The sequence below is a fragment of the Xiphophorus hellerii genome, chromosome 5 (assembly GCF_003331165.1).
Source record: "Xiphophorus hellerii strain 12219 chromosome 5, Xiphophorus_hellerii-4.1, whole genome shotgun sequence".
Classification (NCBI taxonomy): domain Eukaryota; kingdom Metazoa; phylum Chordata; class Actinopteri; order Cyprinodontiformes; family Poeciliidae; genus Xiphophorus; species Xiphophorus hellerii.
This window is the reverse complement of record NC_045676.1, coordinates 29,080,480-29,107,602: the sequence shown is the minus strand read 5'-3', so window position 1 is coordinate 29,107,602 and position 27,123 is coordinate 29,080,480. Positions and strand designations below refer to the sequence as shown.

The 27,123-nt window shown below is 39.2% G+C and overlaps 1 protein-coding gene and 1 long non-coding RNA gene across 2 annotated transcripts; one reads left to right on the top strand and one right to left on the bottom strand.

Moving 5' to 3' along the window:
• Positions 1–8,597: 8,597 nt before the first annotated feature.
• LOC116720408 (MICAL-like protein 2) lies at positions 8,598–26,388 on the top strand. Its single transcript, XM_032563660.1, has 16 exons — positions 8,598–8,975; positions 10,862–10,910; positions 12,981–13,122; positions 13,205–13,392; positions 14,046–14,170; positions 14,973–15,641; positions 17,181–17,386; positions 20,028–20,091; positions 20,578–20,687; positions 20,790–20,854; positions 22,232–22,355; positions 22,447–22,546; positions 23,377–23,450; positions 23,543–23,657; positions 23,883–23,929; positions 24,460–26,388. The coding sequence occupies exons 1-16, from the start codon at positions 8,833–8,835 to the stop codon at positions 24,534–24,536; spliced, it is 2,298 nt and encodes a 765-aa protein (XP_032419551.1). The 5' UTR covers positions 8,598–8,832; the 3' UTR covers positions 24,537–26,388.
• On the bottom strand, positions 9,401–10,855 carry LOC116720409 (uncharacterized). The gene is made up of 2 exons (XR_004339381.1): positions 10,403–10,855; positions 9,401–10,192 (listed from the first exon to the last, which is right to left on the bottom strand). It is a non-coding gene; the product is annotated as an uncharacterized LOC116720409 (long non-coding RNA).
• Positions 26,389–27,123: the final 735 nt, after the last annotated feature.

The window sequence follows — 27,123 nt, the reverse complement described above, 5'->3', positions numbered from 1 at the left end:
ACGTCTCCTCTGATTGGCTGATAGATGATGAGCGCTAGCACCATGGCTGAGTTATGAATATGTCTCATGAACAAGCTTATTCACGCAGGACTTTAATTTCATTCCTTATTTAATGGAAACGCCGCAATTGTTAAATTGTGTTGTTTTTTTGACGCTAGCAGAAAATAGCTTTCATTTATCCCATTTGTCTGACAGGTTAAGGTCAAAATTGTGCAAAATATTGAAATTGTTCTGCACCAAACTTTGCATTTAACACATCGATAGCTGTTTTTTTTGCAACTACCAAACCCAGACTCATTTATGGGATTGGCAGAAAAAAAAAAGTGTAGGATGTATCACACCAGAGATCCATTTGCCTATGGAGTTTGTGTCTATCATTTTTATCCTGCTATTTCTGGTTTTGATTGGGAAAAAAAAGAATGCGTTCTTTCATGGTACTGGAACCTGACACAAGAGGGCACAATTTCCAGTGATTATTGTTTGACTTTTTTCCCCCTCAACATTTTTTGCATGTTTCTATTTGCGAGTCTAAATCCACAACTCCTTGAAACAAAGCCAAACTCCTACTTTAGAATCTAATTGCTGCTTTATCTCTGATATCTATCTGGACATAGACATTCTAGTTAATGTTTATCTCTTTTTATATGTGCCACCACAGTCACTCTTGCTGTCATTAACAGTGTTGACTCCCTGCTGAGTTCTGGTATAACTCATACAATGGCTTTCTCTTCATTATTTCCTTCCTCGGTTGTCCTCAGATGAACCTTCCACCACTTTCCCTCTTTATGACCTTTTCCTTTTGTCTATTGTTCTCCTTGTCGCTGCAAAGATACCGTTTTCCAGATAATTAGGCTTGTCCTTTTCCTCTTCTCTTCTCACAGAGGTGATTCATCTCAGCATTTTCCTTTTAAAATCCTGAACAATTCTCCAGAGCCTAATAAATGCCATCAAACCAGGAAGAGTTTAAAAAAAAAAAAAAGGAGGGGGGGAACTTGATGCAGAATTTTCTGAAAGTGTTCATGAGTCGTGACTCAAAAGCACAGAATGCACGCGGCTCCTTTTAAAAAGTGAAAGCAGACGTCTCATGTTCTCCTCCCCTCCATAATGGCGCAATAGGGCCGTTGTAGATGGGGGGGGGGACAATTTGTAAATTTCCACCAAACAAATCTCAGAAATTTTGTAGAAATAAAAAGGAAATCTGAGTTTAAAAAGTCAAAAATTTTGAAAAATGTTTTTTTTCTTGAAAATTTGTGAGATGAATCTAAAAATGTCGGGTTTTTGGGGGGGGGTTTTGGCAGAAATGGCCTTAATGCGGCGTCGTATTCCTCTGATAGCTGGCTTCAAGGTACACTCCACAACTGATCAACTAGACCTGCTGCTGCAGACACGTTGTTGTTGGCAGCGTGTGACTTTTCTCAGGCTAAATGTTTCCAGATGGGCGTTTTGAAGGGGGCACATAGATCATTCAGCCTGGGGGGAGGAGAGAGAGAGGGAGAGAGAAAAGGAGCAGAGGGGGTCTGTTGAAAGCATTGTGCTCCACTGACGAGGACATTTCCTGTCTGGATTTGGGAGGATTAAGTATTTGTGGGGGAGTGTAAGCATGGACGACATGTGGAAAAGAGAAGCGAAGAACAAAACATGTAGATGTTCACCACCGGGCCTGCGATGTGCATTTATGAAATGTGAAAAGAAAAGGCTTGATGCCATAAGAAACCATTTGTGTTGTTTCAGCTGCGGCTCGGATGTCGTTAGAGAAGAAGTTCTTTTCAAGTTGATCTTAAAGTGAAGCATCATTTTTGACATGTGGTTATTGTGTGGGTGAGTTTTGGGAGTCATAAAAGAAAAGCTGAAAGTAGTTTCATTGTTCTGTCCTATTTTTTTCCTCTGAAAGTTTTTTTTTTTTGTTTATTTTTTTTTTAGCATGGTGGTTGGATTCCTCACGCCAACAACACTCTGGGGCTTTTAGCTCGTTGTGTCTGTGTGAACGTAGAAAAGCCCGAGGTGTTTTGTGGTTCCAACGTTTATGATGTACAGATATGTATAGTAAATTAAATACATGTTCTGATGAGGCTCCTCTCTGATTAAAAAGAACCCTTTAAAAATGAACGTTTCATATAGTATGTTTTCTGTGCTAGTGTCTTTTTACAACACAATAACCATGTTGACTTCAGTTGTTATAAAAATGCTTTATACATCAAATATGACTTTGCAGTTTGACGCCTGTGTTGCTTTGGGAAGCTCGCGCTCTTTAGCACGTCTTCGCAACAACGCTCTTCAATAAATAACAATACTATTTATTGCCTTTATTAACATGCACTCCATTTTGATTAGTTAGTTCATTAGTTATAAAACAAATGCAGTCAGGGCTAATTTATTATTCAGATAGGTAGGAAGTTTTCTCTCTTAGCAAAACCAATCAACAGCGTAGCTTGTCTACTTTCCCTGAATAGCAAGGAAAGAGTGCTCACTGTGCCCACTTGCTGTCACTAAGCGTTCATTTGACAAATTCCTCTTAAAGAGGCCAAACCATAGAGAACAAATCATTGTTGTAATCGCAGCAATAGTTAGTCACGCTCTGCGTCCCTAGACAACACATCATACATGTCGACCTTCCTCCAAAGATTATTGCATCAGAAAAGTCCATTTAAAAATACGAGCGTGTTTGGAAAAATTTGTGAAGAAGAAAAGATTTAGTAGTATAGGTCTGAAGGATTTGGAGCTCAATAATCTGATCAACTATTGTCCTTAATATTGCATATTACTAGCTCTGTCCAACCCTCTATACAGTGGACAATGTGCAAAAATAATTAAATGCTTAGTTGGAGTTGAGTTGGTAAAAAAAAAAGCGTGCTCACTTTTTGTTCTATGTGATGATAAAGTTGGATGAATGCAGAGCTGAATGGCATGAGTTTGCTTAGTCACTTGGAGATGAACGATTAAAAAAACACTCAACTTAATAATATATAATAATATATAAATGTGTCCCTGAGCAAACTTTTATTGAGAAGGGTTTCTCCATCCAGCTTGAAACTCGGCTAAATAATGTTTCTGCCATCAGCTGTACTGTTTTATTTTTTGTTTCACTCTGGTGACAAAACACAAACTTAACATTCACATCTTGTCTTCAGAGAAAATAAATTTTTTGTTTAAAACTCCTCCCCCAGCTGGCAGCGTCCCAAAGATGCCAGAGACTTTAAATTAGTTTGATGATTCATGTGACGTCCATTTAACTTCTGACTGTGACTAGGACAGTCAGATGACCAGATGAAATATAATGTGACATTTTCTCTAGGGAGGAATACATGAAGATGAAGTGGGAGAGCATGACTCAAACATGCCAAAGGTCATCTTGTAACCAGAGTTGGGTAGCAACTAGTTTCACTTACTTGAGTAACTTTTGGGGGAAAAAAGTTTACTTTTAGGAGTATTTTTGTAACACTGTACTTTTTACTTTTACTCAAGTAACTTTATAATAAAGTATTACAACTCATTTGAGTAACATTTCTGGATCCTCTACCCACTGTGAGTAACTGCACTAAATTAAAATCAAAATGTTCCAACCAAAGAATCACCAGACAAACACACACCTACAGTCTTTGCTAAAGTTTCATCAGCTTTCTACAAAAAAAAAAGTGATTTGGAAAAAATGTTTTACAGGCAAACATTTTCTAATATTGTTTTCTAATAGACCAAGAATAGGAATCTGTAGGTCTCCTCTTCCGCTTTGACTCTGTTTATCTTGTTTCCTGGCTTGCACTGCTGCGTCTGTTGAAGACTACCAAAAAAATACCAATATGTTTCAACACACTCGAGGCAAACTGCAGAGGAAAAACAAGAAAGAGGAGTTTTGCTTAATTACCTAGATTCTGAAGACCAAAACAAAACCTCTTGCTCCTCCCATGTTAAAGTATCCCTGTTGCCTCTAATCTGTGTGTGTGAACGGTTTACATTCGCCACCCAAGTGCATTATGTCGACTTTTAGAGCCCGAGTTTTAAACTGTCATCGTCAAACACAGCTTGTTCTTGTTAGGTTTTTGACCAACGCTTTGAAGGAACACATGGCTCTTTAGCAGCTACATAAACTCCTCTTTTCGTGTTTTTCCACTCTATGCTAAAAGACTGGATCTACTTACATAATAACAGGTAGTAAGGTACTTCCACTTCTGCTGAACATCGATGTGTGATAGGCTGTGAATAAACTGATCAAATATGAGAAAATGTGTTCGCACAGTCAGTGAGAATAGAATTTAAAACTCTCCTTCTCACATATAAAGCCCTAAGTGTACAAGCTCCATCGTACTCCTTCCTGGAGGCCATCCACTGAGAGAATGCTGCAATCAACTAATGGTTCTCCTTCTCCTGCTTTTTGTCTCTTCATTAACGTACAAAACACTCCTACATCAGTTCATCTGTTTCTTCTCAAACCCCCAGTTGCTTGTACTGAGCCAGGTTCTGGTTCTGCTGGAGGTTTCTTCCTGTTAAAGGGCAAATTTTCCTCTTCACAACTCGGTATGAGGGATTGCTATAACGTCAACGACACAAATGCAAGCAACTGCCGCTAGTCATGTGACTCTATGCAGTCTGCTGGGTTTCCTTAGACACAAAACTTTTTAAAGTACTTTGAATAATGAACTCAGCTCAATTGAATTGAGATCGGAGATGTGAGGTATGTGCTTTAAATGGACACGTATCCCTGATTAGCTTTGGTTCATAGCACTTACACAAAAACAGCTGACCTGAGCCAAAAGGAACAGTGGAAAATCTACTTATGTTTACTAGCAACTCGCCTACTTTTCCTGCCATTTAGATGCTGCGTAGGAGACAGTTCAAGTCCCATAGAGCCTATCCACTGAAAACTTCATTTCTGCTCATTACTGAAGGGCAAATCAGGACAACTGGAGTTGTTCACATTATGAACATTTTTTTTAATTTACTAAGTTTGGAAGCAAACGTTTTTCTCCTGTCACAAACTTAAAAAAATATGCAACACTTTGCACATGGCCCCGAGGCTGAAAATACTTTTCTTTTTTTTGAGAAAGTGCTTAAGAGCTAGTGAGAAGATTTTCAGTTCAGAATATGAATGCCTCTCCTTATCTACAAAGAATTTCACATTCTTCCCTGACTGTCTCTTACAAGGTGAAACTCTTGCTTTTTGCAAATTCGTCAAGGCTACCGTAAACGATTCACCTTAATTCAGGAGAAAGAAAAAAAACCTTCCCTTGGCACAACTTTGTCCTGAGTTTTATGTTCATGCTTTTAAAAAAAGTACTTTTAGCTTTTATCCAAAGCTGAAACTGGAATGTTGGAAATCTGAAATTCTTTGTTGTCATTTGTGTTAGAATGCACAAAAAAAAAGAAAGAAAAAGAAAACAGAATAAAAGAAAAACTTAACAAATACTGCATCAATGTATAACATTGTAAGCAACCTCAGCCCCTAAAAAGTGAGTCTAAATTCCCTTTGGGATTAATAAAGTATTTTTAAATTTGAATGCAGGAACAATGATGCCCACACAGCATTTATCCTGACTGGTTTATCCATTGGTGATTTTCTTTAATTTTATTATGTCTGCCTAAAATAATCACAGTTTTCCATGAGTTTATTAAATGATATGAATTTCCCATTCTCTAATATCTCACACAGTGATAATATGTTTTTCTAATCACTAATTAAAATGTCTGCCGTGTACTAAGCTAACCGTCACTGACCGATGTCAAGGAAGTACGAATCACGACAGACCGACTTAGTAACTAAACGGCACAAATAAATATCCTTATTAATAAATTCTACGTTGCTTTATTAACAATTTATCAAATTTAAAGAACTATTTTACCTTCTTACTTCCGGTTCCACGGATGTCCAGCAATGGCGGTCGCTTCAGTTGACTTTCTTTCCCCGTGGAAAGTTCGAGAACTCCAACAAGTGACGTGATTGGTCGATGGTTTAACATATTCTGTGTGTCTAGTTTAAACAGAACAACGCATAAAGTCTAGGAAACGACAGAATTTGGGAAAAATATTTGTTTTTCACGAGCGTCTGAACATATGAAAGACGTTACTCCATAAAATCAGCTGCGATGAAAGGAAAGAGCTCTGAAGACACAACAAATCGTTGGGCTTCGATACGGTAAACCTGCTGCATTTCTACTAAAGTTTAGTAGAACGTCTGCTAACTTGAGACGATTGTGATGTTTTACAAAATCTGAACTTTGTGGCCCGGCCTGCACCACTGTAACACTAAACTTTCTACTAAAGCTTAGTAGAAATGTTGTTTAGTAACTAAACAATGTCTGAGATGTTTGATTTCAAGATTGATCTTAAGAAATGGAGCAATTTGTGACAAACTGAGCGTCATATCTTCACTTTTAAAAGAAATTGGGCATTAAAATGAGTCAAATAGTAATGAGAGTTGTTCAGTTTATATATATGTTAAAATTTAAGGAAATACATTCCAATTAGATCATATTCAAAAAATTGTGCACTCAAATTCAGCTCGTAAAGTTTTAAGGCCAGGCAACTACAAAACCAGAATTTCCGGTTTCCTATAATTTGTTACTAAATGCTTTAACTGCTCAAATATTTAGGCCATCATGTGAATAAAAATATATTGTTAAAACCAAAGCTGGCGTCTTTAGAAAGTTAATATAGAAATTTAATTTAGAAACTGTTAAACTTACTGTATATAGTGGTTCTGTACCATTCTAACCATTGTCATTTTAATGCATTTACTTACAGTGAGAAACTTCTGAAAGTTTGACAAAGGAAAATTGAGCCACCTTCATAATGTTCATGTATATTTCTGTAAGCTTGTCAGGAACCAGCTTAAGTTCAGTTATGCAAATATTTCCTGTCAGCTTAGAGTCTGTACCCTCTTCCTCATAGCAATAATGTGCTTTAACAGTCAATTAGCATAAGTTTTGACTAGCCAACCATTTCAAAACAGAAATTTGTTGATGTAAGCCTTTTTTTTTGTTTTTGTTTTTATAACCAAATTAAATTTAATTGACCTGAAATTCGATCAAGATCCCAACAAATAAGGTCAGCTTAAGCAACAGGAGCCATCATTTGTCTTCCTTAGTAAAAAAAAAATTAAGTATTAACGTTTTACATTTACTGCGTTACCTGAGACATAAAGGCTACATGAGATTAAGCAACAGAAAATATGAGATATTTTAAAGGTTGAATGTGTTGAGAAAAACAGAAGCGGCCAGCCTTTTAAATAACTTGAGACGCTTGTGATGTTTTACAAAGTCTGAACTTTGTGGCCCCGTCTGCACCACTGTAACATTTCCTCTGTTATTGATTAACAACAATCCCTCATTGGACTGACGTCCACTACATTCTGCTGTCATAAGAAACGGGCAGATGAGGATAACTGTGGAGAAGCTGCTAAGGTTGCAGGTATACACATGTCTGAAGTACCTAAACAAAGCCGCCGCCTCCTCTTTGTTGTTACTCTGATGAACGCAGAAGGTGTCAGGTGACTTTAGCGGGCCGACGCCGCCCGCCGCCTTTAACACGCCCACCTGAGCAGGACCGGACAAGCTGGATCTCACCCGCTCAACCGCACCCGACTAGCTGCTTTCACTGCTTATCCCAGGGCTACCAAAATAGCTGCACAATGCATCTTATAAAGTATTGTGCACATGAGTTAGCCTTGATAGCTAATAATAGATTTCTGTGAGGCCTTTAAGATGATTACAAACTAGGACATGAAGATGATTTTAATTTAAAAAAATGAATTGGGAACATTCCCATATAGTGAGATGAACGGATATATATTTTTATATGAACGGGGGGGTTGGGGGGATAGGATTAATTTGAAATAAAACAGACGTTGGAAGTTTTTGAACCCTGTGCTCTACAGTTTTTAATACAATAAACTAATAAGACTGTGTGTCTGAGTGGGTTTATATTTGATGTAACTTTTATTTGTTGGGTCAGCATAGTTTGAGACAGACAATGTGTGAAAAAAATCAATCTCCTCTGCCTTCTCCTACTGCTAATTAGAAAACAACTAATCCGAGCCAGGAGGAGGGTCTTAGCGCTGTCAATCATGCCGGTGTGTGCTACTTTGATGTCGGCGGATAAACTGTTTTGCTGTAACAGCGAGCCGTTTCTCCGCGGTTAGTGCATTCCACAGCATGTTCACGTGCAAGGTTGATTGACAGCGCTAAGACCCTCCCCCTGGCTCTGATTGGCTGTTTTTGGTCAGGAGCAGCACACTTCTTCAGACAGCAATAGCAGCAGGGAGAAGGTGTAGGAGCTCAATTTTATCACAGATTATCTGTCTCATATTATACTGTCACTAAATGGTGAAAGTATTAAAAAACATGTAAAAGTTACATACATCAGCCCCCCCTCCACTGTCGACCCCATGCAAACTTGCTCCGCCCCTGCTGTATTCCATGTATAAGTACAAGGAGTTTTATTTGAAAAGAAAGTCTAAATTATTCATTTAATCTTGAGATGATTTCTGTGGTTTCTGTATTTTCAACTTCGGGATTGACCCACGCAAAAACCCCCAAAAAACCCCTAAAGAAGCTCCGTGGAGCTCCACCCACACCACGTCATACCCGACCTTCCGCAGGTGTCACAACCAGGTTATTTCCACTCTATCAGCTGAGGGAGAACAGGGTGATTCCCAAACGACGCGCTTGTCTGAGTCGGGCTCTCATTAGATCCAGCGTGTCCGTGAGGCCGCGGAAAGTTTCCTGAAGTTCGCCGGGTAGAGAGAGAGAGAGAGGCGGGAGGGGAAGCGGAGGAGTGAGCGAGGAGGAGCTCCGGGACTTCCACCGCCGATCTGCGGGCTCTGTGCGGGCTCTGAGGTCTGGGATGGCGGCCGTGAAGGCTCTGCAGCAGTGGTGCAAGATCCGGTGTGAGGGCTACCGGGATGTGTCCATCACCAACATGACCACGTCCTTCAGGGACGGCCTGGCTTTCTGCGCCCTCATCCACAAACACAGACCCGACCTCATGTAAGTACGGCGGCTGTGGAAGCAGGACCCGCGGCGAGGTCTGCCGTGTGTCCGGAGCTTTAAAACGCAAGGGAGGATCTGTTTGCGCTTTGTTTTATTACTGTTATTTTTTACTGCTCAGACTCTATCAGGGGTTTTATTTTCATTCAGTTTTATGATGGATTTAATAAGAAGACAACATCCGCGTGGGTCCGTGGAGGAGAAGTTTGGAGAAAAAGTTGAGCCGTGGACTCGGTGGAGCTCAGGGTTCAACGGGACTGATCTACTGAAAGAACCGATTAAACTTCAGCATCAGTGTAACTCTGTGAGATTAATGTTTAGATATTACAAAAGTTAAATGCTTAACAAAAATGCACATCAGTAGGATATAATTGAAAAGCTGATTTCAGTAATTCGATTCAAACACTGAAATATGCCAAACTTAGATTCCGGACAGTGATATACTGTAAGTCTGTTTCAATTCATTTTGATGATTTGGATTATTTCTAATTCTGATTGCCAGTCAATTTGAATACCGCATGAAACCAAAACTAAACCACTGATGGGTAGTTGATAAGAAGCAGACTTATCAACTACATATTATCTAAGCACGAGCTTAGATAATATGCTGCATCTGAGCATGTTGTTGGAAAGTTGAGTGGAAGGAAGACCGTGTGGTGAAAATGACAACTGCAGTTGTGGCCACTACTTAAAGAGTCATTTGTGTAAAACTAGGACCAGTCAAGTATTGAGTTCATATACTGTACAGTACATAGTAATACTTTTCAGTTACTGACAAATCTGTAGTAAAATAATGTTGTTTTTTTATTTCTTTGTTCTTCCTCGTCATGACAACATAGATCTTTAGATACACAAGAACTCTTGGTACTGTTCAGAATAGAAGTGAAGATTTGAGGATAAACTTGGTTTTAAACTTTGACAGTAAAATGATCAGATTACATGTTTGTTTTTTAAAACCTGTGTATAAGAATAAGTCACTTCTTTCCATTTTACAGTTCTATTGTATGTTTTAATCAGCGCTTCATCTGTAAAAATTGCTTTTTTAGACAAAGTAAAGACTCCTGTGAAATGTGCAAGAAGAGGCTGAAAAATGCAGGATCAGTTCTCAACAGTTCCAGAAAGCAGGGAGAAGATTTATTTATAAATCTGCCTTATTGGAAGCAAAATGTAACTTCTGCAGCGTCTCTCTCTCTCTCGCATTCTTTCCTTGTGTTTATCTTTGGAGAAGAAGAAGAAGAAGAAAAAAAAGTCAGCTCTTGATTCTGAAGACATTTTTCAAAACAAGCAGCTTTCATTAGGGCAGAAATATGTAAATATTGTCCTCTGTAATGCCGGACTATCGCCGGGACACCAGTAAACTCGACATGAGCTCATTCTCAGATTAATTATTTAACTATTACAAAGCCTTTACTTATCACATATTGAACCTTGGCCGGCGTCCACCTTGGTTTTTTCTTCCTTGTCGTGTTTCTTTAACGGCAGCGTGGTATCAAACGGAGATAAAACTGCTCTCAGTGTGTTCTCCATCCCAGCCTCCACCGGCTGCCAGACCGCAGAATTGCAGGACGTTTTAATTTTAGTCGTGTTTCTGGAGCTCTAGACGGTGGTTAAATGCGCTGCTGGAGTTGCTCAACAACGGCCCGTGTGATTTCTGCAGACTTGAGCTTTGTGTTGGTTTCAGTTTTGGATGCATGGGATCAGTGACGGAGTCGACATACATCTAGTCTGACTCACTCGCATTGTCGTGTCATGGCGAAGTGAGGAAACTATGCATGACTAAACAACACATGTCACTGCCAAAGAACTAATAAAGGTAGCTGGGAAAGTTTGATCTCATGTTTCTTTCTTCTTCTTCTTTTTTTTTATTTTTTATTTCTCTGTTGCAGCAATTTTGATTCCCTGAAGAAGGAAGATGTCTACGACAACAACAAGCTGGTGAGACATGTTGCCTTTGACATGAATGCTATAAGGGTTTTGTAGCTCTGGCTAACAAGTACGGATCATAAATATTCTGCCTTGTATTTCATTACATTTGGGTGAGTCCCAGCAAGTGCTGTTGCAGCACAATAATGGTTTTGTTTTGGAAGTCCAAGCTGGGAACAATTGTGGGAAGAAATGATCTACTGCATGTCTTAAAGGATGGCCCAATGTTTCGTACACAAAGGGAGATAATAAAGGAAGCTCTGTAGCTTTTAGACAGTTTCAACAGCTCTTATCCAAGCTGCCTGTTTGATACTTTTCCTGTCATTTCACTCACTTAGGAACCTACTTAGCAAAAACGACTACCAGAAAATTCCCAGAAGAATTGTTTGGCTTTATAAATAAGGAGTCTGGCCCAGCATGTTGGATGACGCCAACATGTTGGTGGAGGACAGATTGTCTTCTTCAGAGATATCTTAACTCTTTGCTTCGGATCAACAGCAAAAGTCTATTGTTTTTTTTTTGTCACTTAACGTTGTGTTTTGTTTTCCTTTGTGAACCTATTGAAACATTGTTGCCTGATTTAACTTCTCCAGTCCATTTAATTTTAGCTAACTGACTGCTAATCCTGGTGTACTGTCGCATCGCTAACAATTTCTTAAAGGGGCAGCATCATGTAAACTTGACTTTTTTTAGCTTTATGATGTCATCAGAGAGGACATTCAAACCTACCACGCACGACTTTGGACTGTGGAGGTTGAAGTACGTGGAGAAAGTAGAATATGCTAACTTCCTACATAAAAGCTTACGCTGAGATTTGAACTCGGCAAATTCTTGCGCAGAATCGCCCCCTGGATGTTTTCAGTAACAGATCCCCGTAGTACAGGGTTTTATGAAGCGATTGGACCTGCCACTGCCAATAGACTTGAGGTGGTGCCATTACCTTGTTCTGTTTGCTCACCAGCATCTTCTCTAGCTTTTCTGTTTCTTCACTAAAGCTTATCGATTGTTAGCTCAGGCTAAGCACAGCTAGCAAAGGGTGATACTCCCAAGCTAACATAGGCTACCTATTAATTGGCAGAATTTTTTTATTTATTTTTTTATTGCAGCTACTTCTTTCTCCTCTTCCTTTTTTGTCTTGGCAACTCTGTCCATTTTCTTCTAATACGAGTGAAACCTGTGGCTAAAACGGGAAAGGCCACGCCACCTGTTTGGCAGTATTTCAGATATTGAAAACAAAAAAAACCCAACAAATTTATAATTATTGGATAATTATTGATATAGACTGAAATGGAACACTTATTGTGATCCATTTTTCAGCCATATAGTCCGGTCCAAATCTGGACGACAGATGGATGATAAAACAAAGGTGTGCGTTTTGTTGAGTCACTCTGCCCACATTAAAATGTACAGTTTTGTCAATCCGATTCCGGCTGCATTTATTTGTGTAATTATGAACGAGGGAAAAAAACGGGAAATGAAGAAAGGTGTGTATTATGGGAAACGTCTGCTATACTCTGAGTGAAACGGATTCCAAAACTCAGCACACTGGCTGCTGAGTTTTGAAAAATTTTGGAATTGAAAAATTGCTCCACTGAGCATTTTTAGAAAGTGGCAGGGCAAGTCAACAACAAAGGGAGTTTTGAAAGGCTCTGCCGACGATCTGATTTCTGATCAAGTCGTGTATCTGGTGGTCACTGGCAGGCCTCAGCTTGTTTCGTTTCCATTGAACTGGTGAGTGAGAGTCAACGCTCAAGTTGCCAAACTTCTCCTCGCCGCCTTTCGTTCTGCATGAGCTGTGAAAAAACAGGCTCGGAGATGTTTTCAATACCAGGCGTGCAGGAACAAACTTCTTTCTGAAGATGAGGAGGCATGATCACTTTTCTGCTGATATTTAAACTTATAATAATATTCAATATTTTTTGCCGCACCGAGGCCTAAAAAAAGCTCACAAAGAAACTCGTACACAAAGTCAGACAGCCTCCTCTTTATTACTTTGCCAGTTGTCTGGTTTTGCTTAGCTAGAAAAATGACATTGTTTTTGTTGTTTTAGTGATTAAACATCTTTTTTATTATTATTTCCAGGCCTTTAAAGTTGCAGAAGAACAACTGGGGATTCCGGCTCTGCTGGACGCGGAAGACATGGTGGCTCTCAGGGTCCCTGACCGCCTCAGTATCTTGACGTATGTCTCTCAGTACTACAACTACTTCCATGGACGCTCCCCTAGTGAGTTCTAACCCTGCGTCATTAAGTCAGTCGACATTATTGTCCGTCTTTTCTCGTGTAATTCGTTTACGTCTGCGTTCAGTTGGCGGCATGGCGGGTATAAAGCGTCCGGCCGAGGGCGCCGACGACGAACCTTCAGGGAAGAAGAACCAGCCGGTTGCTGCCAAGGTGTTTCCAGGATCTAAACCCAGCAGGGAGAACAGTCCTCCCCGCTCTGACAACGTTACGAAGCCGTCTCCGTCACCTAAACAGATCAGAAATTCAACGCAGGTAAAGACACTTTTAGGCTGCATTTGGAACTCGCGGGCTGGATACTTTTTTCTCCCTTATTTTGAGAAGTATTCACTCACAAAATGCGAAATTGTAAGTGAAATTGATTGTAACAATGACAAACGACTTCAGATGAAAGATTCTTCATGTTGCCGTTGTCATCAGAAGGCCTGTCACAAAAAACGATACGTTGTACCAGTCGTTATCGCCATGAAGGATAACATTGTTGACCATTTTCATGTAATAAAGTCGTAATAATGGCATAATAAGAATGCATTGTCAGAGATCGATGAACTTTAGAATCTAATGAACATTTAACACTAAAACTGGAAGGCATTTGAAATATCCAAAACAAACAAAACAACAGAAACAACAACTAAAGTAAGTTATGATGCAACTGTAAACAAAATTGACTTTAAAAAATGGCTAGTACCAGACTGAAGACTTTTCACATCCAGTTTTTGGTAGAAAGAGAGAAACGATAAATCATGCAGATGGAAATGATTAAGCTTGTTTTATCATGCAATTTATTGATTTATTGCGACAAGCCTAATCATCATGTAGAGCAAAAACGAATTTCCAAAAAAAGTAGATGTCCTCACTGCTGTCTTAAAAGAAGTTTTTCATTAACTGACGTCTTCTTTGTCTTTCAGGAGCATCATGTTGAGAAATCTCAAGCAGGAACTTTAAGCAACAAATGTGTGTCGTGTAACAAACACGTTCACCTGGTGCAGCGACACCTAGTGGAGGGAAAGCTCTATCACAGGAACTGCGCAAGGTAAGGACACTAATGGGAGAATGGATTCCTGAAATTCATTTGAGTCGCAATAAATGATATAATGTAATAATATAAAGCTTGATGAAAAGAAAGAAATAATTTGGAAGTCTGGAAATGAGACTGAGTTGTTACGAATTTTAAGTGTAGATTAGGAAAATTCTTCAAAAATAGTTAATTATCTGCAGTTCCAGCTGTATTTATATTTGGTTGGACTCAGAAGACGCATTGAAATAGAAGTTTCTTGTTTCGGTTTGAAAACCACTGGGATTTTCTAAGATTTGTTTTTAGCAAAGAACGATGCTACAAACTTGTTTTAATTCAACCTTCAAGGCTTTATTGAATTCAAGTCCAGTCTTTGACAAGGCCAATTGAAAACTGTAACAATTTTTTTTGTTTTGTGCCATTCACAAGTGGAGCTTGTCCAGACTGCAAACCTCAACTATGTTTGAACTATTCTCTTCTGAAATGCTGTGTTAGTTTGACTTCAGAAGTAACTGGACTTAGCGATTGGGAAAAGTTTTATTAACTTAAAACTTCAACAGAGTCCATTCCTGCAGAAAGTAATTGCTTCTCAATACCCGGAGGTCCAGGCCCTCTGCACCTATCTGTACGAAGCAAAGCGCAGAGGGTTTTTTGTGAAATGTTTTTTAACCACGCTAATTCACATTTTCTGATGTTAAAATTAGTTTGATGCTCTGAAACATTCAATTGTGACCACAAAAGTAAAAACAGGAGAATTCTGTACGACCGGTCCACAAAACATATCGTCTATTAAAACCACATTTTCTTTCCTGCATTTCAGGTCTCTTTCGACGAACACGAGCTCCCCGTTTCGCGATCTTCCCACAAACACCCACATTTCCAAATTCAGTCCCCAAGCCGAACCCCATAAGCCCGCCACAGTGGCTCCGGCTAAAACACCGTCCAGACTGGGGCCGACGTGGGTGACGGAGAAGCCCGGCTCTCCTCCGAACGGCTCCAGTTCGCTTTCTGCTTCACCTTTCTCAGCTCCTGCTTCAGAGACCCCGAAGGTTCCCGTGTCCAAACCGCCTGCCTTTACAACGGGCGTCAGCACCAACCCCACGGCCGCTCCCCGGACCTCCGTCACCGCGGCCAAAACGTGGGAGTCAAAAATGAAGTTTTTACAATCGGATGACAGCAGCACCAACCACGAGGAGAAAAAGACGTCAGTCTTTAGTACAACTGTAAATAAAGGTCAGACCGCGAACAGCAAGGGGCAGGACGTGTTGCCGGGTCAGACTGTAACCGTGGTTGTCAATGTTAAAGATGTGGATAAAGGGGGTGCAGTTAAAACAACTGCTGCGGGTAGCAAGGCGAGTACAAATGCTAAAGAGTATGACGATAAGACGAGAGCATCAGCAGCAGCTTTCATCTCCAAGAAACTTCCTGAGGAGAACAACAACAACAACAAGCCATCGTGGACAAACGTAGCGCTCCGAAAATCTGACAAGTAAGCCTGATCAGAATGGAAGATTTATCCTTAACCCTACAGTACTTTGACTAAAACATGTTTTTCACATATTTGTTCAAACTAGCTATGTTTGCGTTAACAGCAAAATTGCATAATTGAAATTAGGAAGATAAATTCACTCTATGGAAACAAGCCAATTTTGAAAAAAAACAAAAACTCCCGATTTTCAATAAAAAGCTTTTGCACTACGTTGAGGTGGGTTTTCAGCCATATTGAAAAACATTTTTCTCATTACAAGTCACATGATCGACTGCCAGATGTTACTACTAGCGAAAACCACAAAGAAGAAGACAGGAAGTAGAAACTGGATGATGCTTTGTTTGTGCTCTGACAGCATCACACGGTTCATAAAAAGTTGCGCATCATTCCAACCTGTTGAAGCCATAACTCATGTAAAATGCCGTTCTACAATTTCTCCAAAATGTCGCAGACGTAGACGCTCCCAAGTTTAAAGGGCTAGTTGCTTCAACGATTGAATGAGACGCCAACGTCTCCTCTGATTGGCTGAATTATGGATATATCTCATGTAACTGTCTACTAGTCACACTAAATCCGCTGCTGACATGATTTGGTTCTAATAAGCTTATTCATGTTTGATTTAAATTTTATTTCTTATTTTAACGGAAACACCTCAATTGCAAAATTGTGTTCTTTTTGACATTAGCAGAAAATAGACAAAGGTTTGCGCACATTTGTAATGGAAACGGCTCCTGTCAGTATGACATGAGATAATCTGTGAAAAGATTACCTTCTGCCTGAGCTACTATTGCCATCTGAAGAAATGCACAGCTCCCAGCCAAAAACAACCAAGCAGAGCCTGCAGGAGGGTGTTAGCGCTGTCAATCATGCTCGTGTACATGCTGCTCAATGTTCTAACGGAACTTTAACTCACCGTTAAAGGAAAACCGTTTATCCACGTCATCGGTGGCCATGCTCGCTTGCTTTAGCATTCACAGCAGTCTCCGTTGTGGTGAACCAGCTTTAACGTAGCAAAGAGAGGAGGAAGTTGTAAGCGGCTTGTAGGCGAGGTTGATCGACAGCACTAAGCCCCTCCTCCTGCTTCTGATTGGTCGTTTCTGACAGAGTGGTGTATTTCTTCAGATGGCAGAGGAGCTCCATTTCTTTTTTTTCACAGATTATCTGTCTTACATTTTACTGTCACAGTTTTAACAAATATGTAAAAAAAAAAAAAAAAGGAATTTTTTTTTTTTTTACCCCTCCAGGGGGTCTTTTTGTGGGCTCTAGTGTCCCTTATATGATAGTGGGCTGACAGGAAACGGGGAAGGAGAGGGGGGAAGACATGCGGCAAATATCGTCGGGTCCGGGAGTCGAACCCGCGACGGCCATGTCGAGGACTCAAGGCCTCCAAATATGGGTCACGCTAACCACTATGCCACCACGGCACGCCCAGGAATTTTTATTTTTATAAAAGTTGCATTCTGCTGCTTAAGCTCTTGTTCACATCTAACATCTTGTGATAAAGAATGACTTTGAATGAGTTTAATTTGTTGTGTTCAGACCTCTAGAGGAGACCCCAAAGAAGACTGAAACGGGGGGCGTCCGGGGGAAGGTGAAGCTGAAAGCAGACCCGTCTCTCCTGGCGGACCTGCAGACCCCAGAGCCTGAAAAGTCGGCTACCAGTGCGGCGGGTCGGAGCGGAGGAGCAGACAAGACTCCAGACAGGGGAGGCCTAAAACCCCCCCAAACCTCCCACAACACATCAGGTTAAACACACTCTTTCAAGGAGTTATCTCATCTGACATGGCAGTCTAAAGGTTACATTCAGGTGTGAAATGTATCTTATTCATTTAAAGTCACAATGTAAATAACTAAATCTTTGAGAGGGAAAGTTTTTGTGACAGAAATAAAAAGGGAGTGAAATGACACTTGGACTCAGCAATGTCTCCTGGTTGGAGAGTTTTCTGCAGCATTACCTTCTACGACTGAATATTGGGGCCAGGATAAGAAAATAAAAGTAAATAAAATTATAAAATGAAGTCAAAAATGTATGAGAATAAAGTCCTAGTATTATAGTATTGTTGCTGCACGTGAAATAAGATAAAACAAATGTACAAGTACATCTTCAGCATAATGCAGGAGCTTGTTTGTAGTAAATAATTCTTATTATTGATGAAAAAGTCCCTGCTTATCTCACTTATGAGAAGACATTTTTCCAGTGTTATTAGTGAAATATTCTTTCAGTAGAACTTGTACTTTTTCATCAATATTAAGGAATTATTGACTTAATCCAGGCTCCTATATCTTGATGAAAAGTTACTTGTAAGTTAGTTTTGTCTTCTTTCAAAATTCACTTACAAGTTAGTTTTAAAACTAACTTACAATTTTCAAAGTTTTGACCAAGAATACTTGATCTGATTTTGTGTTCCTGCAGTGTAGACACAGTGAAGGAAGCTGTTCATTTTTATTTTTTTAACTAGTCAAGTAAAAAAAAGAAAAAAAGAAAACCTTAACCGGCTGAAGCGTCTCCAATTAGTTGCCTACAGGGCCATCTGCTGGATAAAATTGGTTTTGGCACCATGTTGCACGCCCTACCTCTCAGCCACTAACCAGTGCATATGCATGTCATTGGAACAAAAATCAATGAATTTAGAAGAGAATAAATATAATGCATAAGTAAATCCATTGCACTCACCTAATCTTGGATGGAACGAAACTTTCTTCACCTCAATCAAAGTAAAACTCAAGTTATATTATTTGGTCAGAGTCTTCACACTACAAATCCAGATCTGATTCTTGGTTCTTTAGCTCGGTTTTGTCAGACCTCTGCTAGGAACCTTGGTTTTACTTTTGATAGTTGTTTAAAGCTAGATAAACGAGTTAGCTCTGTCGCTAGATCAAGTTTTTATCACCGATAATTTAACAAAAGTTAAATCTTTCTTTTGTTTTAAGGACTTTGAAGGACTTATCCATGCCTTCAGTACATTCTTTGGCTTTTATTTGAAGTAGCGTTTTGTGTTATTGTCTGTTTTTATCAATTTGTGTTATTGTCGTTCTTGTACTGCACTTTGGTGCAGTTTTACACCTGTTTTTAAAGTGCTATATAAATAAATTTTACATTGACATTGACATAAGGCAAGATAAGAATCCAAATAATAACCAATAAAAGTCATAAACTTGTCAGGGGAACATTGGTTGGTCATGTGTGAAATCACCCACTTAGTATTTTTTTCCCCTCTGGGCTACATAATCTTAAGCCCATGAAATGGCTGCATCATTAACCTGGCTTTGAGTAAAGCGAAGCTTCAGACGCTTCATTGGTCCATTTAAAAAAAAAAAAAAAAAGAACAAAAAAATTAGTTGAGTTCTGGATTATTCCAGAAGGTTTAATGTTGCGCTGCTTTATCAAGATCTCAGAGTAGATTTAAATGCCAGTTTGTGACGTCTGTTCTGCGTCAAAGTTTCAGATGTCTAGAGTTTTATTTTGAAGAGCCTTTATCCCTCTGGTAACTAAATCAGCGTCATACCGCCACACAATGTTTGATGGTTACAACACTGTTCTTAGTTCTGGAGTTATTTTGACCTCAAATTTACTTCTTTTGATTTCTGGCACCAAGTTTAATTATTTGTTTCCTGACTATAACAAAGAATGCATTTGGTTTTCCCATTACTTCAAGATCGCCTTAGTGGCAAAATATTTGTTTTTAATTCAAAAATGTATTATTGACAGAATAAGTGATTCTTTATTTATTTTAGTTTTTTTGTTATACATTTTGCATAAATTCCCAATATTCTGTGTATGTGTAGGACTTAAGCATTTCTTACTGATATTATGGACTTGAAACCTTCATATACTGGTACATCACAAGTTTACACTGCAAAAACACAAAATATTATCAAGTATTTTTGGTGTAGTTTCTAGTAAAAATATGTTAGGGTTCGCCTAACCCTAACCCTTAGACAAAACTGAATAATAAGTAACTTTTTGGTGAAATATAAGAGCTTGTTTTAAGTCAATGATTCCTTAATAATTTGGCAATGGAAAGTACCAGTTCCACTGGCAGATTGTTTATGAATAAGATGGGAAAAATGTCTTATTATAAGGGAAATAATCTGCCAGTGGAACTAGTAGCTTTTCATCAACATTTAGGATAAAGTGACTTAAAATAAGCTCTTACACTTTGCTGAAAAGTTACTTGTAAGCTAGTTTTGTCTTATTTCAAGAGTTAAAAGATATTTGCACCAGAACCTAGGCCAGAATTACTTGGTAAGATTTTGTATTTTTTTTAACTTTAGTGAAGGAAGATGACCAGAGAGGTAAAAAACAAACAAACAACAAACGTATTTGATTTTTTTTGTTTGTTTGTTTTTAAACTTTTTTGTTTGTTTTTGTTTTTTGTTTTGCAGCGTCAGAAAATGAGTCTCCTGGAGCCTGGAGGTCAAAGCTCAAGCCTATCTCCAAAGAAGCAAAGTAAGCCATTCTATGAACTAACATTTATTTATTTTTTAATCGACTCGTTTGTATCTGCCAACGTCTGTCCACTGGTGACTCCCTTCCTCTCTGTTCTAGCAGCAGGGAGTGTTTGTACATGGGTGTCCTCTCAGCATACTGACACGGAGCGTTAATTGTTGGAGATCTTTCTTCCCTCCTCATGTCTTGTCCGTCCCTCCTGTCCATCCATCCGTCCTCCTGCAGGACGCCTGAACCCGCTGCTCGGCCAAATGGCCCAGCCGTCATTTGTTGTCGCCGCTCTCCGTCTCTCCCCTTCCGCCCCAAATGGCGTCAGGGCGGAGCGGAGTCCTCCGCGGTGCAGCATATGCTCCTTCCAAAGAATTCTCTCTCCTCTTCCTTCTCCTTTCATAAATCAAAACTCAGAACCGCGGTGGATTGAAGCAGATGAAATGAGGTCGATTAAATTCTCGGTTCCTTTGCCTAATTTTAATCTCGTCTGTTCAGACCTGCAGGTCTTCCTCAGTCTTCGCCTAAACCGTACAGTAATGGAGCGACGAGGACTTCAGAGCCTGGTGGGCCTTCGGCGGTCAGCACCGTCGTTTCTGTGTCAAAGGGTAACGGCGACATCAGCTGCACTGGGATTTCAATTTTCAGTTGTTAAAGAAGTAGAGAATAATTAATGTTACATTCACATTTTGAATTTGATCTCTTATCAGAATCTCAGAACGGGCCGAAGGAGCAAATTCCCAACGCCCCCAAGTCCGAGTCAAAGAGTTCTAAGGTATGCGCCTTAAGAATTGGCCCTGTCACAATAATCAGTAAATCAGTTCATCGCTTGACAAATTAAAACAAACTCAATCATTTCCACTTGCATGATTTATTGTTTTTCTCTTTAGTTTTTTTTCTATCCAAAACTGGATGACCAAAGTGTTCAGTTTGGTTCTTTGGTCTCAACTAGTCTTTTTTTTTTTTTTTTTTTTTCTTTTCAAGGACAGTTTTGTTTAGTCTTCACTGTCCATTTTATTTTATGTTTCTGTTGTTTTTATTTATTCATTTTGGACATTTTAAATATGTTCCAGTTCAAGTGATAAATGTTCCAAGGCTTCCCCCCAGGTAACTTGCTCAGCCTGGTGTTTGGGTGCTAGGGCAGTCATTCATCCGGTGACCCGTCGTGTTTTTGAGTTAAAATTTTTTTTTTTAAATTGACAGGAAATTTTAAAATATCACTTGATAATTATGTATTATTGAAAGATTGGAAGATTAATACCTGAACAACAACTATAAAGTCTTAAAAAATGCAAATATTTTAAAAAGACTTGAATAAATAAGCAATGCTTAGCCTGGTGGGGGCACAAGAAAAAGCCTGGTGGCCCGCCAGGCTTATAATACACTGGGAGAAACCCTGTGGTCATTAGAATTGAAAGTTTATTCATCTTTGAGAATGTATCCTTGCATTATTGAAAATGGACTCAAAACAGCAATATTATAGTTTATCGCGATAACTTCTGGTACAATATATCATCAAGCAAAATTTGTTATTGTGACAGGCTTATTAAGGATACAATGTAAAAAAACAAAAACAAAACTTACTTTAAAAAAAGGAACAAGGACAGAAAAAAATAACCAATAAAAAGAAAAAAAAATCAGGCATGCATATTAAATGTCAAAATGACTGAAGTTTTATTACTACAGAGTAAGAACAACACAGCATACATGGAGAAGGGAGGGGGACAATATTCTTAGCAAGCAGTGCCAAAAGATTTCTATGTATAATTTGTATTGCTGGGATCCAGCTGATTATTTAACTTCAACTTGGTAATTTTGGACAAAACAGAACATTGTAAATACTCTAGTCAGTGGTTGGACATTCACACATGGTTCATTTCAGCTTGTTAATATTTCATCTGGTCTCACACCATTTTAGTAAACAAGTAAAACGTTTGTGAAGATAAAAACTGACTAAATGTTAAACAAAAACAGATGTAAAAAGAGAAGTTTTTTAAACTTGGAAAGACGAGTAAAGTCTGAGTACAATCTTATGTCGTTAAAATAAACGAAAGGGCACATGTAAAAAAAAAATAAACGTGTTAAATCTGTCAAAAAACTTTTTAAAAAATACTTTGCACAAAACTTTGCTTACGTATGCGAACGTCTGCAGACGAAGCCCGGCTACATCCCCAAAGAGGACATCGACCGGGAGCTGAAGGAGATTGAAGAAAACCTAAACGAACTGGAGAGGAGAGGAGTGGAGCTGGAGTTGAGGCTGCGCAAGAGTGAGGAAGGTGAGCCAGCGACTCCCAGAATGCACGTCTGGAGGGCAATGTAAGGGGAGGGAGCGCGCCTCTAATCGGACGCCTGTCTGTTGTGCGACAGAGGGCGGCGACGACGACGAAGACGAGCTCATGGTGGAGTGGTTCACCTTGATCAGAAACAAGCAGGTGGCCATGCGTCGGGAGTCAGAGCTCGTGTATATGTGAGTACACACACGCCCACACACAAACACACGGGTTAGGAAAAAGGGGTTTTCAGTAATTAGCGGAACAGACTTGTGGCCAGAAGGTCGACAGTTTGAGGTCCCAGTGTCCTCCCTCCTCTGTCCCACAGCGAGGAACAAGGCAGCTGAGGCCCCCCACTGGCCACGCTGAACAGACAGTAGCTGGAATCAGGATGTCGTTCAGAAAAACAAATTTACGACCTTGGACGTATTGGGCGTCAATGGAAATTCTGGAATCTAAAAAGCACTTTGCTGTAATCTCTTTAAAAAAAATTTAAAAATCACATCAAAGAATTGATAGCAGATAAAAAAAATAAACAGTCTGCTGTATCGTAGCTTGGAAAGGATCATAGTAGAGGAATATATTTTTACAAAGGTGTCCACACATCCTTAAAGCTGCGGTACGTAACTTACAAAAATATATTTCTTCCATATTTATTAAAACTGTCGCCGTGTCATCGCAGTAGAAGCGACAATCTGTGGAAAAGAAATCAACTCCTCCACCACCTCAGTCTGCAAAATTGTGCCACTACCTGGTCAAAACAACCAATCAGAACCAGGGCGAGGGTCTGAGCGCTGTCAACCAACCTCATGTATATGCTGCTCAATATACTAATGGCAGAGAAACAACTTACTGTTCCAGGAAATTATCCACCGACATTGGTGGTCATGCAAACTAAATAAAGGTTGTTTAGATTAGAGCAGTTAATAATAACTTCTGATTTAAGGCAGATCAAGCGAGAAATTCTTTGCAATTTGTTTTAAATTATGTTGTTGGGTTTTTTTGTTTCCTGTTCTCGTGTCTGCAGAGGACGAACTCAGGATCTGGAAGAAGAGCAGCCCAGTGTGGAGCAGGAGCTCAGGAGGCTGATGGAGAAACCAGGTGAGTTCTGTAGAGGAGCAATCTCAGCGAGAAACTCCCCCCCCCCCCCCCCCGAGTTCTGCGGCGCGACTGAAATACTGTCGTGTTTGCAGAACATTTAAAAACGTTCCGGGACAGACAGAGGGAAAAGCAGCTCATGGACAAACTCCTAGAGATTGTCAACGATAGAAACGCTATCGTAGAAGGTCTGGATGAGGACAGGCTCAGGTATGTCCTCCTTTTTATTTATTTATTTTTTCTCTTAAACTTACAGTATGGATCTAATTTAGCAGATGAAATAAAAACTTTAATCCACAGAGCCCTGAATACGATCCTCGTACAGAATGCTCATGTTCCTCGTTACTTTACACAAACAGTGTTTCCACACACAGGTGTGAGCTCATTCTAAACTTGTTTGCTCTTTGTGCTTTTTTTTTTTTTTTTTTTCTACAGGGAGGAAGAGGAGGATGAGGAGCTAAACAAGATGATGATGAGTTTCAGTGAGTGTCTCCACCACCCCCTCTCTCCATTATGCTCATTATTAATCAAAGCCTCGTTGTCGGCGTCCGAGGGAACAGATTTCAGGTTTGGCTGAAGTGGATGGAACTTGGGGAAAAGTTTGTCTTTGTGAACTTGCGGTGCATTTTTAACGAGTGTTGCCGGGTGATGTTTTCAGCTAATTTGATTTAATGTCTGCTAATGGAAAATGGCATCAAACATAAAAAAAAAAAAAAAAGCTTTTCCTGCATCTTTGTTAGACAAAATGGTTAATGCGGCCGGTTAATTTGACCCTTTTGAAAACTCTGTTGGTCATTTGCAATTCATGATCGGGAACCCGGAGCGGAACGTTGTGGAGATTTATTGAAACTCGGTGAGAGGTCGGCGAGTAAACGTGGAACGTGGGCTAAACATTAGCCATTTCGCTTTAATGTATTCATGGAGTTCATGACAAACTTTCAGTATTTATTTCCTTTTTTCTTTGCTCTGTCTAAAGGCCTGTTTTGAGTTTGTTCTTCTCTTTTCCTCCCAGACATAAAGAAGGACAAAACCAAGAGGAAGTCTCAGAAATTCAAACTGTTCAGCTGGGGAGGCAAGAAGGACGAATGACGCTCCGGGAAACCGACACCACCTTGTTTTCACGAGCTGCTTCCTCTGATCACTGTCAATTCCTGGGATGACATCGATACTGTGTGTGTAGCGGTGTGCATGCGTGGGTGTGTGTAGGAGAGAGAGAGAGAGAAAGATCCACCATTCTCTGCCTTGTGATGAGATTTACTTCAGTACTCCAGTTGTTTAGTTTTAATCTTGTTCTTGTCTTCACCTGTTGACTTTATGCCCCAACATTCTCAGTATCTGACTCGTATTTCCTTACTTGCATAATGTATTCAATACTGTATGTATTCTGTAATGCATAATGGGTAAAAAAAACAAAAAACAAACAAGATTTAATTCTGAGTTTTTTTCCCAGACTCTACAAAAAGATTGTCATCAGAAGAAATGATGACCAGGAATTTCTGTGCTTTATCTTTAGGAACCCGCCACAATTATTGGCACCCTGGTGAAAATGTTTACGAACAACTTATGCTAGCATGTTCACATCAAGGCGCACCTTGTTGCAGTTCCCTTAGCACTAGCGCTGGAGACTGAGCATGAATTTTGAGATTTCTCATTTGTCTGATGTGCGAGTTTTGGTTAGCTGTTGTTTTCTTTTGGCCGTTTCCTGCATTTCCTAAATCGCAAGTTCACTTATCTTTCCCATTTTGGAGAGTGGCAATTAGAAATTGGGGGTCGCATTTATACTCAACTTAATGTTTGCTGCACAATCTGTTCACTTTAACCAAAGTGTGCTTCAGTTAAATTAGTTTTTTTTTAAGTGCTAAATATTGTGGCAAATTTGGTGCAGATTGAATAAATGTTCTCAAATGAGTTGTTTTAGTTTTAAGGTGGATTTTTTTTTTTACCTTGTGTGCCAGTAATTTTGCTGAGTTCTGTGTATCTTTCGGTTTCAGGATAAAGACATAAATTTTGTTCTTCCACCGGTTCAGTTAAAACCCAATCAAGTTCATACTTTTCTGAGGATTTAGTCTTTTGTCACGTTTCAGTTTGGTTGTTACTGATGTACAAGTCTAAAGTAGATGACAGGATGTGCAGCGCGGTCTGCCGAATGGGAATGTTTAGTTTTGCTGGATAGTGCTTGAATGAGGTTCATTTTGTGGCAAAAGACTGCTTGTGGTTTAGTTCAGCTAGCTGTTAGCTCTGAAACAGCTAGCTGATGTTAGCTAATATCTAACAGGAAGTTGGCTAACAGCATGCAGATGTTGGCTAATAACAGCCGACATCTGACATTAGCTAGTGCCCACAGAGGTACTAGCTAACGGCAGATGTTATGTTAGCAGCTGGTAGCTAACACGTAACGTGCTACATCTGCTGTTAGCAGATGTTACGTGTTACCAAACAGCTAACATCTGCTGCTAGCTAACATCTAACAACCTGTTAGATCTGCTCTTAGCAGATGTTAGCCTTCAAAGGGAAGCCACTAAGAGAGCTAGCTCCTGCGTTTTAAGTTATTGACTTTCCGTAGTTTCGACTTTGTTGAAATTATAATAGTATGTAAAGGCTGGTCATGTGCAAAATCATCCGGTTTGTTGTTAAATTCCTCTATAAGTGAAATATTTATAATCGTTTTGGAATGATAGCCATCCAAATAACAGTATAATCTAAAGATTTTTATACCGTGTAAAAAAAACAACAAAAAAAACAACAAATAATAATTCAGTCTATCTGCTACATTATTGCTGCTGCATTAAGAAAATGACTGGTTTGTCTCATGTGACCTTCATGTGTAATTACATGTATTTCATTAATGAGTCAGGAGAGCACCAGATGCGGTTCACATTGGACCTCCATATGTGTATGTTTGTAATATTTTTATTCTGTATTAAATGTATATGGCCATAAATAATGTTTTTGTTTTTTGTTTTAAACCAACAAACATTGTTTCATTTTTTTTTTTTAGGTCGACCAAACTAAATTAGACGTTAAACTAAATTGGTGTTTAAAAAAACATACATTTGTAGAATGTTAATTCATTTGTGTAGTGTATAATATTATAAGTTTATATAATATTGAGTTGAGAAGTATAAAAATAAACAACTACGCTAAGTTTCAACAAATGTATATTTTTTAAGTGTTCTAAATACATGAATATATAATATCAGAAACTACATTCATGCCAATATCGCCTGTCATGTAACTTACATGTAACAAGAAGATAATTTGAACACAAATCGTAATCTATCATGTTAATTTGGTTTTGATTTTATTATCCCGAATTTTGAAAGCGGAAGATAAATTGCTGTGCTGCACGTGCATCGTCTCCAACCACCAGGAGGCAGCACGCGACTTTATGAAACCAATACAGTTGGCGCGCTGACACTTTGGTTAATTTAAAGAACAGACTGGTGGTCAATCACAAAATCTGAGTGACAAAGTATTTCTGGGATTTGTAGTAAATTCATTTTGGATTTTGTTTTTATTCCCTGTAGTTAAAGACACTCGTTCCAGCGTTCAAATATTCCCATAGATTCCTAAATATCAAAATTGAAACATAGAAGGAAAACAATGATAAAATAACATGGTATTATTGGAAAAATCTTAAAATCCTCCATTAAATCTCACTCAAACAATAATCAGA